This window comes from Microchirus variegatus (assembly GCF_963457635.1).
Source record: "Microchirus variegatus genome assembly, chromosome: 6".
NCBI lineage: Eukaryota > Metazoa > Chordata > Actinopteri > Pleuronectiformes > Soleidae > Microchirus > Microchirus variegatus.
The window spans coordinates 24693632-24713784 of NC_139807.1; the positions used below are offsets into that span (position 1 = coordinate 24693632).

The 20153-nt window shown below is 41.1% G+C and overlaps 2 protein-coding genes across 2 annotated transcripts; both read right to left on the bottom strand.

Annotated features, from left to right (window-relative positions):
• Positions 1-363: 363 nt before the first annotated feature.
• kif3b (kinesin family member 3B) lies at positions 364-11259 on the bottom strand (the record flags this gene model as incomplete). The annotated part of the gene is made up of 9 exons (XM_083890638.1): positions 11168-11259; positions 8364-9857; positions 7846-7947; positions 6345-6467; positions 3667-3785; positions 2939-3055; positions 1885-1990; positions 1185-1390; positions 364-469 (listed from the first exon to the last, which is right to left on the bottom strand). Exons 2-9 carry the CDS (start codon positions 9765-9767, stop codon positions 364-366), a joined length of 2283 nt encoding a protein of 760 aa, XP_083746764.1. The 5' UTR covers positions 9768-9857; positions 11168-11259.
• Positions 11260-13595: 2336 nt separating this feature from the next.
• Positions 13596-19905, bottom strand: pofut1 (protein O-fucosyltransferase 1; the record flags this gene model as incomplete). Its single annotated transcript, XM_083891132.1, has 7 exons — positions 13596-13790; positions 14106-14348; positions 14926-15118; positions 17210-17322; positions 17644-17826; positions 18303-18424; positions 19767-19905. The coding sequence occupies 7 exons, from the start codon at positions 19903-19905 to the stop codon at positions 13596-13598; spliced, it is 1188 nt and encodes a 395-aa protein (XP_083747258.1).
• Between the last annotated feature and the right edge of the window lie 248 nt (positions 19906-20153).

Genomic DNA, 20153 nt, shown 5'->3' on the forward strand with positions numbered 1-20153 from the left:
GTGTGTAATTTAACATTGTCGGCATCTTCTGCCGTATGAAGTGAAAGGTCAGAGCCATGCAGAGTGACGCGAGGCTTCACGTGTGGCTGCCGTTCTGCTGTTGTACTAAGGAGGTTTCAAATCTCCAAATGAGAAGCTTGTGACCACAGTTAATAGTGGTGTGGTTACAGTTTAAACCTGCAAAGCATCATCAGTATTAAAGCTCTCTCTATTTTTGTTTGCAGAATCCAGGACTGTGTAGTCTGAATAGACTACAAACCTAAACACAACTTTGACAAAAAAAAAACAAACCCTTTCTCTCAAAGTCGGTCCCAAAGTGGGAAGGTGCGCAGTAGAGGTTGGTGATAGTTGAGGCAGAAGCTGTCACTTGTGCACCAGGCCACGGGACTGTGGATACAGAGGAGACCCTGGACTGGAGGGGCCGAAGGGGGACGTCGGGGTGCTCGACTTCTTGCCAGTTCTTGGTCGCCTGAAGGACAGAATGTAACGGTTTAGAATCCTTCACATTTTGATACACATTCATCAACATTTTCTGTCATTTCCCTTTTTGTTTCCCGACAATTTAATGCTGTCTGAGAGGTTTCTCATTGATTCACGTCATAGGTAGTTGTAGACACGCAGGTATCCAGCCCACAGAGGCTGAATACCTCAAAATTGTATAGCCTTTATTCACACATCACGCTTTGCCTCATAGGATTTAACAAATTCCTCTGTCTTTACTTCTTGACCAGGGCGTGAGGAAATAAAAGATGAAAGCTCCCTCTTATGACACTTGTGTATATAAAAATAAATCATGATGAAATTTGGGCACACCTAAATTTTGTGCTGGTGTGCCTAAATGAAAATGAGTTATGTTGAATTTATTTGTCCAGTTTTTGTTGCCCTTGTTTCATATCAATCTGACTGCTTACATTGATAGCAGCCATGTCTATTAATGTAGAAAAAAAAGGTTCACATGATTATCATGAATTTAATTGACTCACGAGACCAGTGAAGATGCACATTTCTGGTTCTAGTAGTAACATCTAAGTAAGCCATTTATTTGCATCCATGATCCTGTGTATGCTCTCTGATAATGTAAACTGTGATTTGATACAGGGTCATTAAAAACTGAGCTTAATTTGTTTTAAAACTTCAAATGTGATTGCTAAGAAACAGATTTGATTGTGACAGTTTTCCCTCACCCAGACTTTGGTTTCTTTAGACCGGTACTGGAGGGCGGAGTTGGTCCCAAACCGCCACGAAAGCCTGTGGCGTCAACCTGGAGCTCATCTTCATCCCTGAGAGCGTCCTCCAGAGCTGCTGCCACCTTTGGGGCAATAACTGGCTCCTGATAGTCTTTAGTGGTCCGTGTTGGCAGGTCCATGTCCAGGATCAGTACGTTTTCAGCCTGGGAAGAAGGAGATGGGAGCAGAGTTCTCTATTACCTCATTTACACCAAGATTAATGGTCATATGCTGTTTATTTTTTTGAAATGTCGATAAAACCGATAAAAGCACTTAGTGACTCCTAGCGCTGTCACATTTTCCACAAATCAAGTTTGAACTAATTCCATGTGACATGATACTCCTTTACCTTTTCTTGTTCTCATACTGATGAGTCATGTTTGACGCCAGGAACGTCTCTGTAAAAGTATTTATTTAGAGGAAAAAAAAGATGCAGCAAAAGCTGGAAACAAACAAACCAGAAAGCACAATGGAGACCAGGCAATTCCTGTGTTTGTTTAAATGTCATTTCATATTGAGTGTTTAACTTTGAGACAATTCCATGGGAACTGTCTCGTGTGCACAAGACAGCCAAAATTATTCATTCATTTATTGTTTTTTTGTCACCTGTTGTGAACACATTCATCAGTGGAAGCAGTGAAGAGAAAGTGCAGCTTACTTTGTATCTAATGTCCGACTTCATCATCATGGCCACGTGAGCGTGGTGACAGAGGGGCCTCCTGTAGTCCACAGCAGACAGAGGCCTGTTCATCATCTGGTGTTCACTGAGGCGCATGCACACGCACGCACACACGCGCACGCGCACACGCACATACACACACACACACACACACGCACGCACGCACGCACGCACACACACAGACAGACAGACAGACAGACACAGACGCATCATGAGAAAACTCAGCAGATGTCTTACCGAAGACTGAGAATGCTACAATATACATAATTTACTTAAAAAAGGTCTTCAGTTATTACAATTATTTATGTCTTTGTGCCAGACGGGCAATTTGCAAGTAAATTAAACGAGGAGTGAACCCCAAAAAAAGGAAACAAAACAAAACAGCATGTTGTGGCCAATTTGGATCTGTGTGCTTGTGTGAGTGAATGTGGGTGTGTCAGTGGTGAAGCATTGGTTGTTATGGGTTACTTGCACACCTGTGAGCATGGGTTGGGTAATTAGTCACACAAAAGTTAGATAGGGGAGACACAGCTGAGGAGGTGGAGGGAATTAGGATCAGGAAAGCCACACAGTTTTTCAACCGTGTCTGTGTGTGCAGCAATTGAATTGTTTTGTGTCACAGTATTAGTACTTTTAGTCTTTTATACACAAGTCTGGTTTTAGGTCTTGTGGGATCCAGCTTTTGTTATTGACTTTAAAAGATTTGCAAGCTAATAAAAGTGTCAAACTCAAGCCAATGGAGGACATTATTGTTGTACACCATCACGCGTTGGAAATGGCTTCAAATTCCCTCAAGTGGCCTTTTGGTAGCAAGAATGCCACTACACAGCATACCAACTAAAGTTATAAATACAGTATTTCAGAGGGATAACTTCCCTCTGAAAATATGTTATGGGTATGATACTGAATTGCCTAACTCCATGGTTCTCAAACGTTGGTACAAGAATCACTGACCTATTTATATTTATAATACTGAGTATTTTGTGCTTAAGGAGTTTCTAAAACAAAAGCAAGGAGGAAAACCCCAACTTACTCCTCCAGACGTGTGATGGGCTTCATTTTCCAGTGCTCATCCTCCTCGTCAATGTAAGCTCTGTTGACTATTTTGTTCTTCTCCTCTAAGGGAATGAAGTTCTCGATTATCAAATGTCTGAAAGACAAACAGATGAGCAATCAGCCACAGATAATAACAGAAAGATGGAAACAATCACATGGAACTGAATACATTTGATCCAATGAAAGACAAACAACCAGCTCAGTCTTGTAACGCTTACACTGTCTGCTCATGGTGGGGTTACATTAATCTTAATGGTTTATTTAAAAGCTATCCCTTTATTTTTTTTATGCATCAGACATTCATCATGTCTAAATAAAACATTTAATCTATTTTTTAGTGGGTAATTAATGTTTGAATTTAGGAAAATCCAATCACTTTTTAGAAAAATGTGGTGTAATACAGGGTTTAAATGGAAAACGAATACATAAAATAATATCACATTTTTCCCAGAATAAAATAAAAATCATTTCATATTTATAGGTATACATACATATACATATGTAGACTGAGCACATCTGTATGCAATAGTAAAACTTTTATTTCCTATTATATATATATAACCATTATATCAGTATATTAATGTATAACCATTATAGCAGTCTTTACAGTGTGATGCACATAGAAGCTTTTCATCATCATAAAAATCCCCATTCATTATAGACATAATACTGATGATGACACAGTATGCTGTGCACACTCCATACTTAAGTTTGAGTTCCCTGGTCAGCTCGTTCTGGGTCTGTTCCAGCTCTTGGCGTTCTTTGATGTGAGCCTCGTGGATGTCTTGGTTTTCTGCCTTCACTGCCTGCAGCTTGGCAAATAGCTGAGGGACAGAGGGAGCAAGGAGAAGAGAGGGAGTCAGATTCAGCCTTAGAATGAGACTTCTTATCACTCATTAACTTAAAGTTAATCTAAATACACAAAATAAGCCAAGAATGTATTTAGGGATGCACCAATTGCTCGGCCAGTGAACGGAACCGGCCGATTTTCACGTGATCGGCCACAATCGGCGACCGGCCGGTCAGTCAGAAATATTCCGATTTTAATAAGCCGGTCAAATGCACCCGCATCGCGCAGCATCAGCAACGCACGTGCACACAGCTACACGCACATGTAGTAGAGTGGACCTCGCCGATTAGGCTACAACATGTCAGCTGTATGGAAATTCTTCAGCGTGAGTGAAGCAGACAAGTATTGCCATGTTCAAATGTATCATTAGGGCTGGGCGGTATACCGGTTCACACCGAATACAGTTTTTTATTTTCGTTATGATATTAATTTTTAATATACCGTCATAACGGTGTATTTGATTACACAACATCCGAGCAGCAGCGGCGCTGCTGTCTGCTTTGCCAATGAGCGCGATCTGCATGTAAACGTTTCATTAATGTTTATATATTTGTTTCAATCACTGAACGAAGCCTGTCATATTTGGGACAAGAGTCAGGACCTTGAATTGCTTGCACAAAACTTCAGCACTCGCAGAGAGTGCGAAGCCCCGTTGGCACGGGGCGGGAGAGAAAAAGGGAGTCGAGTGCGAGAGAATGAGGTCTGCGCTCTTGGTTATTAGTTAATTTTAGGGCTGTCAAAATTAACGCGTTAACGCAGGATGATTAATTTGTGGAATTAACGTGTTAATTTTTTTAACGCATTAACGCACTTTCTCACTTTCATCGCGCTACGGGTAGACGTGCAGTTTATGAACAGGCAAGGCGGTGGGCAACTACTTTGGGCCCCGAGCCGATAGGGGGGCTCCCGACACTCGGAGCCTCAGTGCATCAGTGAGCAGCCGCATCCCCGTCCCCCTTAAACAACAAGGGTTGATTTGCAATGACATCTCAGTAGGAAACCTCCCTAAAGGGGCCCCACGTCTCCTCACGTTAACCTGTGTGAAGCTGAAGGAAAATGAAGAGGAGTTATCAATCAGGTAGTTAGAAGAGGAAGAAAAAAAGAGGATGAAGAAAAAAGAAAGAAAGACACACAGTTGTAAGTGGCGCTACTGGCGCAAATAATGATATAATCATAACATTAACAGTCGCTGTCTAACTAACGGGGACACAGACAGCAGCTAACATTAGCGTCAGAATGCTAGCTGACGCTAACGCTAACTAGTAGAAGCATATGAAGGTATATTTGGTGCAAAAGTCACAAGCACATGTAACTGCAGATTTCACATGCGCAAACTAAAGTCACAAATGTGCTTGTGACTTTTGCACCAAATATACCTTCATAGAAGCAGTGCTTCAAAGTGCTGATGAGGAATTTCCTGCTGTGGGTTTAGTACCCCCAAGAAAACTATTAACTTCTATACTTTATATTTTGTTTATAATGTGAGTTATTTACAGTGCAATGTATAGTTTAAAAAAAAAAGTTATTTACAGCATTTTATTTTTTCTATTTATTTATATTGTCTTATAATGTGGGTTTTTTTACAATGTAATGTTTATTTTTTACTAAGTTTGTGTCGGTTTTTACAAGTCATTTACAGTATTTTATTGTTCTTTACATTTATATTTTCACATACTTTATTTATCTCTCCGTTCCTACAACAATATAAAGAGAAAATTAGAATTTTTTTGGCATATTTACGAATGGTAATTAATCGTGATTAATCCACAGCTACCCTGTGATTAATCTGATTAAAAATGTTAATCTTTTGACAGCCCTAGTTAATTTACTTATTTTTGTGTGTAGGTGCTATGTTGTGAAATATGTTTAAATTTACCCTCCACATCAGCAGGTAACACAGGGAATTTTTCTCCCTCACTCTCTCTCTCTCGCCCGCCCCTCACGTTCTCTGTGCACACCGGTTTAAATGATGGACAAACAAATGCTGAGTGCTGATCAAAAGTTTTGTGCAAGCAATTTAAGGTCCTGACTCTTGTCCCAAATATGACAGGCTTTGTTCAGTGATTGCAACAAATATATAAACATTAATGAAACGTTTACATGCAGAGCGCGCCCACTCGCAAAGCAGACAGCAGCGCCGTGGCTGCGCGGATGTTGTGTAATCAAATACAGCGGTATGGCGGTATATTAAAAATTCATATCATAACGAGAGAAAAAAAACGTTATTCGGTGTGAACCTGTATACCCTCCAGCCCTACACTCTACTACATGTGTGTGTAGTCGCGTGCACGTGTCGCTGATGCTGCGCGATGCGGGTGCATTTGATGGGCTTATAAAATCGTAATATTTCTGACTGACAGGCCGGTCGCCGATTGGGGCAGATCACTGGCCGAACAATCGGTGCATCCCTAATTACTAGACACATAAATCCTCACAAATAATGCAACACAAGACTTTCAGCTGATCTCTCCCAAAATATAGACTGCAAAAAGGCAGAAGCAGAAAGCAGAGGCCAGCCACAGTGTGTCCATACCTTTTTCAGTTTCTTGGTCTTGATGTCAACCTCCTGCTGTAAGGAGCTATAGGTCTCCTTCAGCTCCAGAGTCTCCTCGTCACGACAGTCCATCTGCTGCTGCATCTCTCGCTCTCGTCGTTTCTGCAGAACAGAACAAGTTCACACTTTTAAAAAGGAACTTAAGTTAAGTAAGAAGGTTCGGGGTTGAAACATGTCAGTTGATCAGGGACCTTTTATGTGAAGTTTGCATGTTCCACCTGTGCCTGCCTGGGTTTCCTTCAGGCTTCCTTTTAGCATTCTTTGGTACTTAAAACTGGCCGTTAGTGTGAAGGTAAATATACAGATGAAAACAGCAGAAGACTGTCTGGGTCAAATGTGTTCACAACTGCAGAACTCAGAAAGCAGGACATTGGCTGTGTTTACATAAGAATAAAAACATTCTTCTTTAAAAAGATCACATAAACTATAATTCCGAATGAAAATTATTATTCAGAATTAAACTTAATTTGGTAGTAGGTGGTTTATTCCGCTTTTAAAGCCAAATTAGCCAAATTAGTTTATTCCACGATCATGTCAACCTTTATTCTTCTTAAAGTTTATTCCGGTTGTTCAGTGCATGCTCGTAATAATAAAAAACGCATGCTCATCGTGTTGCCTTTATAAATGACACAAGATGGCAGCTCGGAGCAAACGTTGTTCTTGATCGGAAACAATTTTTTTAATTAGTGCGCTTGAAGAACTTGAAACATAAGTCTATATAAAGAGGTGGCCGAAAAATTTGAGCGAGGAGGGTACAAAGATAGAGACGCAATACAGATCAAGAACAAGTGGAAACTATCAAAGCAAGAATACAACAAGGCAAAGGTGTTTTTTCCTCCATTCTACATCCGTATACAGAGTCAGAACGTCCCGGGTCCACCAGTGCTTGCTTCGGTCTTTCAACTACTGCTCTTTTGATTTGCGAGTGGGATACGGGAGTGGGCTGAGGTAAAGTAGCCAAGGAAGTTGTTCATTTTCTTCCTCCCTTCTCCGGCATTCTACTTCTCATCTCCTCGTCAGCTGACGAACGTGAAGTTTTATAATATTATGAAGCTGCTGCTTAAAGAGCAGGCCTATCATTAAAATGACTGAAAAACAATTTGTATTGTGTTTGTTACGTTTGTAAAGTTAAACCGGGATGACAAATAAAAAGCCGGTAGCCAGCTGGAGTGCGTTTTCTTCCGGTAGACAGTACGCTCGCGTGCCCCCCTGTCCAATCAGAACCATTCCCGACCCCCAGACGTTGAGCAGAATTAAATAAAGGCGATTTAACGTGTTTTCCATGTAAACCACAATTAATTCTGAATTTAAAAAAACATCATGTAAATGTGGCCAGTCACCCACAAGTTCACTGTGAATTTTCCAGAGATTTTATGACTATACTCTCAATTGATTCACTTAGATATTTATACATTTGACTTGGAGGGTTAGGAAAAAAGATCAATTAAGGTAGAAGTCCAACTATCAAAAGTTTGGGTACCTGTTCGGCAATTTCCTGCCTCTTCAGCTCCAGCATTCTCTGTTGCTCATTGGTGTGATCCACAATGTTCTTCCCACCGACTAGAAGCTTACTCTCCATTGCCTGGGTAAGGAGAAAAACAACAGATGAAAACACACATGACATGAGACTCTGTCTCACTATAATTTAGGTGTTTCATAAAACCTCAAAATGATGATGTTCTGAAATGTCTTGTTTTGTCTACAAAATAATTCAGTTATAATTATTTATTTGTTATATGGAGAAAAATAAACAATAAAATAAACAAATCAGAACTATATATATTAAAAAATTCAAACTGATTGGTCGATTGATAGTTGACAATTAATTTAGTAATCGTTGCAGCCCTAGTCACTAGCAGAACAATAAAACATCACTGTCTATTGACTTTTGGATGCATTGGCTTGTGACATTTCAGCGTAGACTAATCAATTAGTTGAATCAAATTAAAAAGCTTTGGCAACATCTTAAGGTAGCAGTTAGAGAGAGAGATTGTTTACCTTCACTTTGGCTGCAAGCATCTCTCCTGCCTCCTTCTCCCTCTTCAAGTCTTCCATTTTCTTTTCCTTCTCCTTAAGAAGCCGAATCTTGTCCTCAGCCACCAGACTGTGATCCTCCATGATGGCCTTTCTCTCTCTCTCCAGCTTCTCCTGCTGTTCCCGCCAGTAATCGACCTTGTCTTCTCCATCTTCCTCATCATCCTCAGTCTCTCCGTCCTCCAGATCATCACCATCGCTCCCTTCCTCACCTCTCCTCCTCTGCCTCCGCTTTTTTTTCTTTCCCGATCGTTTCTCCAGCTGTTCCTTGAGCCTGGCGATCTCCTCCTGAAACTCCCTCAGCAGAGCGTCCTTGGGGTCCTCATTGATGCGGGGCTTGTTCTTGATGTTCTTTGCCCTGTTGGAGTAGCGCAGCGTTGTCAAGGTCTCCTCCACGTTGTAGGAAGCCGGGCCAATGTTTGCTACCATGACAGTGCGGGCATTGCCCCCTAGAGAGTCCTGCAGCAGACGGGTGAGTTTTGAATCTCGGTATGGGATGTGGCTGCTCCTGCCATCCACCAGAGCTGATATGACATTCCCCAGAGCAGAGAGTGACAGGTTGATCTTTGTGGCTTCTTTAAGCCTCTCCCCCTGAGCACCAGTCTTTGCCTGCCTTTCACTGCCAGCTAAATCTACCAGATTCAGTTTGCCAACTCTGATATGGTTCTCCCCATCCACACCCAACTCACTGCACTCAACAGTGATGACAAAGATGGCATGAGATCTCGAGCTGTGCTCATTCATGTTAGTGGCACCCACAGAACGATTCTGGTTGCCCACATTCATGACATGCTCGATCTCCCACACACTCTTGGTGACAAACGAAGAAAGGTCTTTAACATACACTCCTGTGTCAGGCCTCTCCCTCAGCTCAAGACGACGGGCTTGGTCCTTGGACAACAAGTCTCTGATCTCCTCTTGGTAAATTTCAAGATATGATGCCCTCACCAGGTACTGCTGATTCTGAGATCGTGAAATGTGTGTAAAGATGTGCTCAAAAGAGTTAGGGATCACCCCTCTCCTCTCAGGATCATTTCTCACCCCCTCCATAGTGTATGTCTTCCCAGTTCCCGTCTGACCATAGGCAAAGATGGTCCCATTGAATCCAAAAAGAACCGAGTCCACCAAGGGCCTGAAAGTTTCATCATACAGATCTATTTGTTTAGAGTTGCAGTCATAGACTGAATCAAAGGTGAAGACTTTTGGGAGTTCATTGGCGGAAGCTTCCCGTGGGTTCCTGACCATAATTTGTCCCAGTTTTACGTCGACAGAAACCACTTTTCCAAACTTGGCGTGTCGCTCTTTTTCATTCATGGGGCGACACCGAACCACCACCTTCACCGACTCGGAACTCTTACTCTTGGACATAGTGAGGAGCTGCTGCCACCCTTTGTAACCTTGTGTCTTCCGAGTACAGTTTCAGGAACAACTAAGCAGTAGAAATGCCCATATCAGAATCTGCTGGACAAGACACATTCAATGATTAAACAAACCCACAATTGCAACCATAGTAATGCATTCACACATTTTTTTCAGCAATCAAACAGGAAGGCCTATTCAAGTTCTATAGCAATATAGTATAACGTTCTATCCATGTGCTCACAGAGGTCCACACATAGCATAAACTATATGATTCTGCCGATTTCCAAGGGGTCTATTCGATCAACATCATAGTTTCCACATGTCCTAAGAGGTCCGATATAGTCAGCAAGACCAATTTTGTCATTCACGCATTTCTACATGGACCCTACACAGACCCCGACAGTCTGTGTGGACCGTGGCTTGCTCTTATTTTGTCAAAAGGAACGACAAACAATTTTATTACCATGGATACTTTAACAACAACCACTTTTGGGAACCCATGCGTACAACCAAACGCTCAAAGAGTACAAGGCCAAAAGAAACAGGCAAACTCCTGATGAGAAATCACTGCCACTGGAATGGAATGTTAGATTGAGAATGCATGCATAGAATGTTAGAAAGATGAAGTCTTGTGTTAAGTATTAACAGAAAAGTATTAGACATGAGCTGCAGTGATTTCTAAATATGGGCATCGGTTGTCATCTGACCCCGATTTCGGACAAATGATAAAAAATACCTCAGTGAATCGACGTACTAAAAATGAAGGCAATTCTGAATTAAAAATTGGTCAAACCTGTAAGGTGTACATAATAAAGTGGACTGTGAGAGTACGTCCAGTACGGCTTTAACTAGTATTGAAATACTTTGTCAGGAAAAACGCCTTAATAACACACCTACGACGCGATGTGGTTAGAGGTAATTTAGTCAAGTTAAAAATGAACAACCTCCTCATGGAAGCATTAGCTGGAAACACCCTCGCCGTTGGGTAACACACCGGTGTCTCCATCCTAAATTAGCTAACTATATCTATCCCTATAACTGAATTCCATTTACTTACATATAATGATGGAATTACAGGTTAAAACGCGACAGCTTTTAGGGGGCACTATACCACGCCGGAACATGCCACAAAAACCCTGCGTACCAGCGACGCGTCAAAATAGCGGGTGCGGTAGTCAACGTTAGCGCATACAAATGGCAACCCCACAAGGAGACCACAAGACCGGCCTAGCAACGACAAACACACTGGATACCTCAGCTACGAGTCTGGTAGCATTACCTGGCTAATGCTAACACACATACACACACATAGTAGAGAGAGAAACAGTGGTTGAACACTTTGGCATACAAACACAAACAAATCACCGGACTCACAAAAACAACGCCATACAAACACAACAACTCACCACACACGCAGACACGTCGTATATCATTTAATAGAGGCGGACGTGAGCTAATCCATAACTCCCAGTCACTCAGTTAGTCAGCCATTAACCGCGGCTCACCCGCGACGGTCCGGTGCTGAGTTGCCAGATTTGACACTACATCCCCCAAAATGGCGGCGTATGGGAAAGCACAGTATCCCGTACAAATAGCGTTATTCTGAAAGAGCATATCCATTATGAAAAAATAAAATAATTTATAAGAAACACCTGCTCACAGTATGTGTTTAAATGTAAGTAACAACGTCCCATATTTACATACAATAAAACATCATGAATAAATCGCATTCGAAGTAGCTTACCTGGCAACCACATGTCTACACGCTTTTCCAGCACAGCTCAGTAAATCAGCTGATTGAACTGTACACGCATAGAAGACGGGCAGAAAAAAGCATTTCAACTATATATTTTTTATTTTTTATTTTATTCATATACTCCTTATGTCCTCTCATTTTGAATGATTCAGTGATGACACTCATTTCTATAGTTTTACTGCAGTATTCTTCAACTTTCTTTCCTATACATTCAGTAATTTTCCTTTATTTCAAAGCTGTATTGTTATATGGTATTACAGCCATATTGGAGTTTCTTCTGTATTAAATATACACCATAGAAAGAGTAGCATTTGCCCTGACTAATGGTGGATTCTGATGAACCAAACAGAACTGAGATTTGTTCTTTGAAAACTAGTGTCAATCTTTATTGGTAAAAAAAAATAATAATAATAACAAAATGTACTTCATCATTTGCATACATTGCTTTCAATCGAAAGAAACATAATCAGTCCACTTCACATTCCAACTTCAATCAAACCAGTGGATATCAACTCATTTATTCAAGTGCAGTTCAACAACAGCAATGTTCTTGTGAACATTCACACCGAGGTTCCACACATTTCATCACTTTTTGGTCCTGGTAAATGAATGTGGAGGAGCAAGAGATCATAGGACAGAAGAGCAGGGAAAGAGGGAAAAAGTGAGGTTTAGTGTGCGATCACCGACGTTGCAATCAGAGTTCAGCGGGACCATCAGAGGCTCTGCTGCTAACGTGTTCCGATTGTGAGACCCTGTTAAAGACACAGCATACAGTTATAGTTAAAGGAAATGCTGGGGAAACCATGTGTTTCCCTGACGAGAGGAAACCTGAATCAACTGTAGTGAACAAAAGCAGGCACGAGCCACAGCTTTAGAGTCATCATACTGGATTTTCAAGCAAAGAATTGACAAAAACATAGTGCTTTGTTATAGCAGCATGTTATAACATGTAAAAAACATTAGAGTGGTTGTATGTGTGACTTAAACACAGTCTTGCATAAAGCTGACTGTGCTCCCTGTGCTGTGAACAGGCAGTAGACAGGCATGCTCTCAGTGAGTACATGGCTGCAAACAGGGACAGGAAACCCATTTTAGTCATTGCTGCTCAACACATACACATACACTCAAGCTGTCTTGAGTGTATGTGTTCCCTGTATTGCCAAACAGGAGACTTGCCCGCACCAAACTCCATAGAGAAAATCATAATTTTAAGAGCACAGTGACACAAGAGCTGCTGGGGATTTGCTGCCTTTTAAGTTCATGTCAATCGGGTAAATCTGAATGAAGGATTTAAAATACTTCACAAAATAGGCCATACAGTTGGCATAGTGGTTAGCACTCTTGTCTTTGTAGCAAGAAGAGCTGGGTTCGAGCCCCAGCTGAAACAAGGTCCTTTCTGCATGGAGTTTGCATTTTCTCCCTGTGTGTCTGGGGCTTTTTTCAGGGTTCTCCGGCCTCCTCCCACAGTCCAAAAAACATGCAACATGGGGATAAGGTAAATTGGTGACTCTAAATTGACTGTAGGTGTGAATGTGAGCGTGAATGGTTGTTTGTCTGTACATGTGGCGTGCGATGGTCTGTCCAGGGTGTGACCCCGTCTATCGCCCTATGTCAGCTGAAATTGGCACAGCACCACCGCAACACTCTGGTGGGTTTTTTTACTAAATGGTACAGTACTGGACCAGCAACTCTGTGCTGTGATGTAAAATCACAGATTTTCTTAAAGGGACTTGGTGTTTAGTGGCTAAAATATGTTCTTTTTGATGTCACTGCTCCTTCGCTGAACAGGGAGCACACTAATTGCACGTAAGAGACAGACTATGTTTAAGTCACTCATGCAACCTCACTTCAAAAAACCCAGTCACTTCAACACTACCAACCAGCATCATCTCTTATAATCCCGTTCTGCCCTTTCACAGATTAAAACCCATTCTAACACTGTACCCACCTGTTCCCCAATTTCTCATCTCGCTGTGCTCATTAAGAGCCATTATATAAAGTAAATATAACCACTACTTTTGACACACTGTCCCACCACCTCATGACAGTAATCCAGCATCAGTGTCACATGACACTTTTCAGAGCTCTTGTTTATGATTTGGTTTCCCAGGCTTGTCCATGCCAAAGAAGGAGGACGGATGGCCATGCACATCCCGTTCCCTCTTCACAAATGCAGAAAAGGAGGAGACGCAGTTGCCGATGAAGTGGTCAGCTTGGCCCAAGATGTACAAGTCCAACTGGGCTGAATCTGGCTTGAGAGTCACCACTTTCACCTGTAGAAGTTGCAGTGAAAAACACCAATTAACAACCAGCAGGGGAAAATCTAATATTGTAAGAGCAAATAAGTGAGTATTTTTCATTTCTCATAAAAGAAGAGCAAAGGGAAAGAGAGCACTGCTCTGCATTTTTGCTAATTTTGAAAAAAACTGTATTACAGCTTGTAAAAGTGACAAGCTAATCACAAACATAAGATAAAGTTCAGTTTAAATCTACAGTTCACACATTCCAAGAACAAAAGAGTCAAACATTCAAGCGGTCATACTTTTCACATCCTTCTTACAGCATTTACAGAGGCTTTCCACACCCACCTTGCCCTTGAAAACATGTTCAATATCTTTGCTGTAGGATTCCGAGTCTGTGGCAATGTAGACTGAGTTGGCCGAAGTCCTCTTCACCCACAGCTTTACAGCCCTGAGAATCTCCACCAGGTCCGGCAGGCACATTGGCATGGTGAGAGGTAGTGCTGTCTGACGGTTATAGCCGACACACTGAGGGGAGGCCATGAAGTGAGGCCCTGCGTCGCCACTCTTCAGCATTTTGCAGGCGTTTTGCTGTCAAGGTGGGTGAAAAGGAGAGGTTTAGATGAGTCTGCAAGATAAAGACCCAACCTAGAAAGTGCATTTTACATTCCTACAGGTGCAAATGTGAACCAACACACACTCCAGCTTGTTCTGAGTTGTGTTGTAAAGCTGCACATGGCAAGATTGCAAGAAAAATAGTTGAGTCTTATTTCAAGTGTTTTTTTTAATAATTAAAACAATTTGTGTGATTTTTCAATTTTAAATGTGAATATTTTCTGGTTTCTTTGCTACATATAACAAAAGAAATCATTAAAACTGAATAATTTTGTTTTGTAGACAAAACAAGACATTTGAGAACATCGTCATTTTGACATTCAGGAAATGTTGACCATCTAAGGTCATTCAAATCGCCACGAGCAATTGAAACAATGTTTATAGTTGTGTTGTTTAAGAAAAACTTACTATGCTTACTATGACAAAAGCAAAAAAACTACTACCCACAATCCCAACAACTAGTCAGATCTTGTAGGCTACAAAAACATACATGGTAAAAAAAAAAGAAAAACCAAAAAACAGCCCACGTGTCCAACAAGGCTTATGATCTCACCCAGTCGATGCCAATCCTCAAGTGAATGGCAACATATGGTCTGGTCAGTAAGGAGGCAATGTGCTCCTCTCCCTCCTTCACCATCTTATCGGACCACACTATGTAACGCTGCAGGCCAACATGGTCCTCAATTACTGGGAACTGGGCGGGGGCCCCAGGCAGAGCCAGGACGGGGTGTTCGGCGGGAGGGAACCTGTTCCAGCAGTGGAAGCACAAATGGAAAACCTGAGGCACACTGATAACCAGTGGAAAGCATAGAAAGCCAACCACTCAAACAATCACTAGATTGCATGCCTTGCACACCACTGTTATCTGTGTTTCCTTGACAAGAAATCGTGCATCACCATCCATACAAAAAAATGTCCTAAAGAAACATTTTAAATGTATGATGCGTGCCTGTACAACCATGTAAGCAATTAATGTCCACATACAGTATTGTGCAGAAATCATAAGATTTGTTGTTTTAGCAATGCTGTAACGACAATCAAGGATAATTATTTCTATTTCACTTTACTGGAACACATCCAGAAAATGCAGTTTTTTGTTGTTTAAAAAAATAAATAAATAAATAAACGTTATTCAGAAAAATACAAAACAAAACATCCTCTACAGGTGCACCATCACAGGATCAATTTGTTTACGTTAATAGGAAACATTTTCATTCCATCAATGTTCAAATCATATGTGATGCGCAATTTGCAGCTAAATAACATCGTGGCAAGGTGGTCTGGTTCATCATGACTAACAGCATGGTTGGGAACAGGCTGGAGGCTGGCACACTGCCTGGTGGGTGGATTCTGGGTGAGTAAATAGTTTATTCTTTTAATTGTCCCGTATGTAAACCAGCACCATGCACATTTGGTAAAATATCATATTTTTGGTTTTCTTTATTTTCTGCTGGTGAAATTAGAGCTACAAAGCTTTCTAACAAGCCCCTGAACGTCTCCCTGTGTTCAGTATTCATGTCAGTAAAAGCGGGCGTAAAGTTGCAAATGTCAGCCGCGGCGCACTTCTGCATTCATTAATTTTTTACATGAGTGTTTAATATCCTGACAATTTTACTCACGCGCGATGTGTATTGTGTGCAGCTAATTGTATGACCTGTTGCGGTCACTTCGCTTCAGCGGTGAGCAGAAACCCTCCGCTTCACATCCACCTTGAGATCTGACCATTTCTTTATAATCTGTGTGTGTGTGTGTGTGTGTGTGCGCTGCTCGGATCCCACGGCATTTACAGACTCACGCACACGCTCCCACTCACGTCTTTTTTGTCATATTCATCCCTGTTGACAGGGTACCAAAAAAATCTCCCTGCGCGTTTTCATTAATTCACTAGAATCTCTTGCTCAGACTGTGTGACCTGTCCTTTTCTTTCCTTTGTTCATTGCGTTACTTGATCAAAGAGGTGAATCTCAGGGCCTATTTAACGACAGTTTCTGGGGTTTGGCGTAAGGCGAGTTTCAGTAGGAAATCCACGCAAGTCTTTGTACATGAGGCCCCTGCTCTCTTCTTCGGTGTGGTCTGTATCGAAGTTTTACTTTTCCTCTCTCTTGTAATTAAGTAAAATGACAGCACAACTTGTGCAGTACCTGTTCAACATGTCTGTTTGTTGAGGTGCCAGAAGCTTTATATCTGTCACATTTATTACACAAACAATGTCAAAATCAGCACTTCACACATTCACACATAAAGCCTGTCAAGCGAACTACTCGACGGCTGTGTGATGAACAGACAGACTTTCCTTGCATTAATAAACAGATATTTTAGGCCCTTTACACTTTTCCTTGTGAATTTAAGTATTAAATTACCTCTCTGAGCTTCTCCATCCCTACGCTCCTGCTCGGTGCCTCAGGTCAGCTGATCAGCTGCTCCTGGAGGTACCGAGGTCTAAGCGGAAGCTCAGAGGGGAAAGAGCCTTCTCCACTGCCGGTCCCAAACTTTGGAACGCACTCCTGCTCCATATTAGACAGGCCCCCTCACTGTCCATTTTTAAAACAAATCTTAAAACACATTTTTATTCTTCTGCATTCAAATCAGCATGAGACTCTGCTCTTGTTTTAGTGTTTTATTGTTTTAATATTTTTATTGTTTTATAGTATTGGTTTGATTGTTTGAATATTTTGTATTGTCTTATTGTTTTATTTTGTCACCTATGTTTTTATGTGCCATGTTTTATTTATTGTCATGTACAGCACTTTGTCCCAGCTATGGCTGCTTAAAGCGCTCTATAAATAAAGTTGAGTTGAGTTTAAATTCAAGATTTGGCTGCTCAAACCTGTACTCACTTTTTCATCCACTGAGGTTGGTGGTAGGCACTGAATGAAATACCACCAAATAAGACAGAATTGTCAAAATCCACACCAACATGGTCCCAGAATGGACCGAATGGGTTCCCGTCCTGTGAACGAATCAGACTAATCAGTCAAATTCAGAGCAGTGACACATCAAACAGACATCAAACCTGCCTCATAATTAGTGGCTTGTTTTTAAATGAAGGAAGAGATAATAACAATTCTGACCATCAGGGGGCACCATTTCACCCCAAGCCTTCATTTGTTGATGGAGAGGCTAAGCAATTGAAAAACACATTGTGTCTCTATTACACCTGCTGTCATATAATCAGTGAGTGCTTCTTCACTTTCAACTCCATGTTTCCATGTTTCAGAAAATCTTTGACACCCATCAACCACATGCTCTGTTTTGGTGGACTCTACCTCACCTTCATAGGGCAGGATTTCTTGTCTACGCTCCGCTGTGCAGCTGTCTCAAAGCAGTAGGCATGTCTCTGTCCTGGTGGCCAGTGTGTGGGAGCCAGCTTCTCCATAAAGTCCTCCAAACTGACCACGCGGTGGTAGGTAGACAAGGCCTCTAACTGGAAGAACTCCCCGTAGGGAACATGGACCTAAGGAGAACAGAATAAATTAAATCACTGAAGACCAGTGATACACAAGATTTATTTTAAATAGTAAGTAAATGTGATGAAATGACAAAAAAGTAACAATGTGTTGAGCTGTGCTTAAATACTTGGAAAACTTCTACAACTTGTATTTAACTTGTTTACTTGTTCTGTACTTTGCAGTTACTCTGGTCGCATTTTTCTCTGATGGCACAATATCTTAACTTAATATATCAACTAAAATGATTGCAATATCAGAAATAGAGGTAGATATTTGCCATTTTATAATAATTCAGTTCAGCAATAGTTCAGCCATGGCCAATTATGATTCATTAACCAGTCACTTATTACAAAATACACATTATTATTTTCTGTAATTTGGCATCAACATCTGTTTGGAGAGATCTGATCACAAGTGGACAGTGTTGCATATGACTGCTCAGAGTTGACATCACAAACTGTGACTCACTGAGTGTACTTACATTGGTGTAAGGGGGCTGGTGGTGGCGATACACTATAAAGGGGGGGACTGCCATTGTTCGGTTGAGCATCTTTGCAAAGGCTAGCGTTCCAAGGAAGTGGTCAACCTGGTTTCCAAAGCGACCTGAACGAAAAGATGGACCACTCTCCATCAATTAATCAAAACACATTTCATTTGTATAGCACATTTGAGCAGGTAGGCTTTTAGCTTAAATGTGACCTGAAGTACATCTAATATGAGTTGTGATTCTGGGTACGTTTAAGAAACCAGAGACAAAAAAGTAAAAGTTTCTAGTAGTGACCTGAAGCCCTATCATTAAGTGATTAGTCCCCAGTGAGTAGTATTCTGAAATCCATTCTGTGTTTGACTTAAAGACAGAGAGGAGATCTGTGTCAGGCTGTAGAATTTACGATGAGGAGAAGGGAGGTCCAACAAAAATGGACTAACAGTCGTCTAATCTCGAGAAGATGAAAGCATGTACTAATTATTATTCTATTTTGCTGTTCACAACCATGCAACATAAGTGGAAAGTCAATATACTGGGCTCAAAATGTGTGACTGCTTGTTGACTTACATATCTCATCAGCCAATCACATAGGAGTAACACATTGATGTGTAATCAGTTACTAATTTACTGATCAAGATATTTGATAATCAATCCATCAATTTGAGTGTTTTTGTTAATAAATAAGAACAAGGTCTCCGATTTGTAAGCTTCTTGCACATTTTCTGATGTCCTGGCTCCATATCGGTAGATATTTCCGATATTTCATTCTGTAAATCTAAAAAATAACCGATTAACCGCAAAAATAGACAGATTAAGCAATCATGAAAATGTTAGTTGCAGCCCTTGTCAAAACTGAGCAACAGATCGGGCGAGGAAAAGTGAATTAAGTAACTTTGAACGTGGCGTGGTTGTTGGCCTGAGAATTTCAGAAAATGCTGATCTAATACGGATTTTCCAGGCACAAACCTTTCTAGATTTTACAGAGAATTGTCCGAAAGAGACAGTTTGAGCCATTTAAATAATATAAAGAAGCAATGAGCTACAGCGGCAGAAGACCATTACATTGGCACATTACAGTGCCATTACATCACTGTTTCAGGTTTCTCTATATCTAATAAAATGTCAGCTAAGTGTAGCATGCACCAAATTCTAATGTATATGCTATCAATTCGCATTTGAAGGAATATTACGTCTTAGTAAGAGGTGTAGACCTCCGCTAATTCAAGTTGGTTGTGAGCTAACCTAAGGTAGCTGCTAACTAGCGTTTCCTGTGTGTTTATTCAATTTAAATATACTTTTTTTATTAACTGTAAGAGATCGTTAAAGTTAGGAGTGACTCTTCCTCTGAACACATACACCACCACGAACAACCTTATATTATTTGGACTCGCTAGCTCTCTCCTGTTAGTACAGCAGGGTGCCAAACATCTTTAATTAACGCTATAAGAAGTTAGTTACCCATGCACGGGCAGTACAATATGTAGCCATTGTCATCCCACTGCAGTTCCTCCACATAAGTCCGACAGGTTTGAATTAGAAGTGAAGAAAACAAACAGGTCAGACTGAGAGAAGTGACTATATTTTGCTTAACCGCCATTGCGCTTCATTTCATGGTCCCAGGATGCACTCGGCGTTTTTTAGTGACACGCCCACCACTTCTTCTCTTCATCTGCCTCTTCGTTTAGAGCATAGTTTTACGTTTACTGCCACCTACTGTACCGGAGGTGTAGAGGCATTATGTCTGTGTGTGAATACACAGCCATGATTGTTGAGATAATACTACAAAAACATACCGAGCTATATTTTCATGAATATTTATGCACCTTGATTCTTGATTGACCGCTT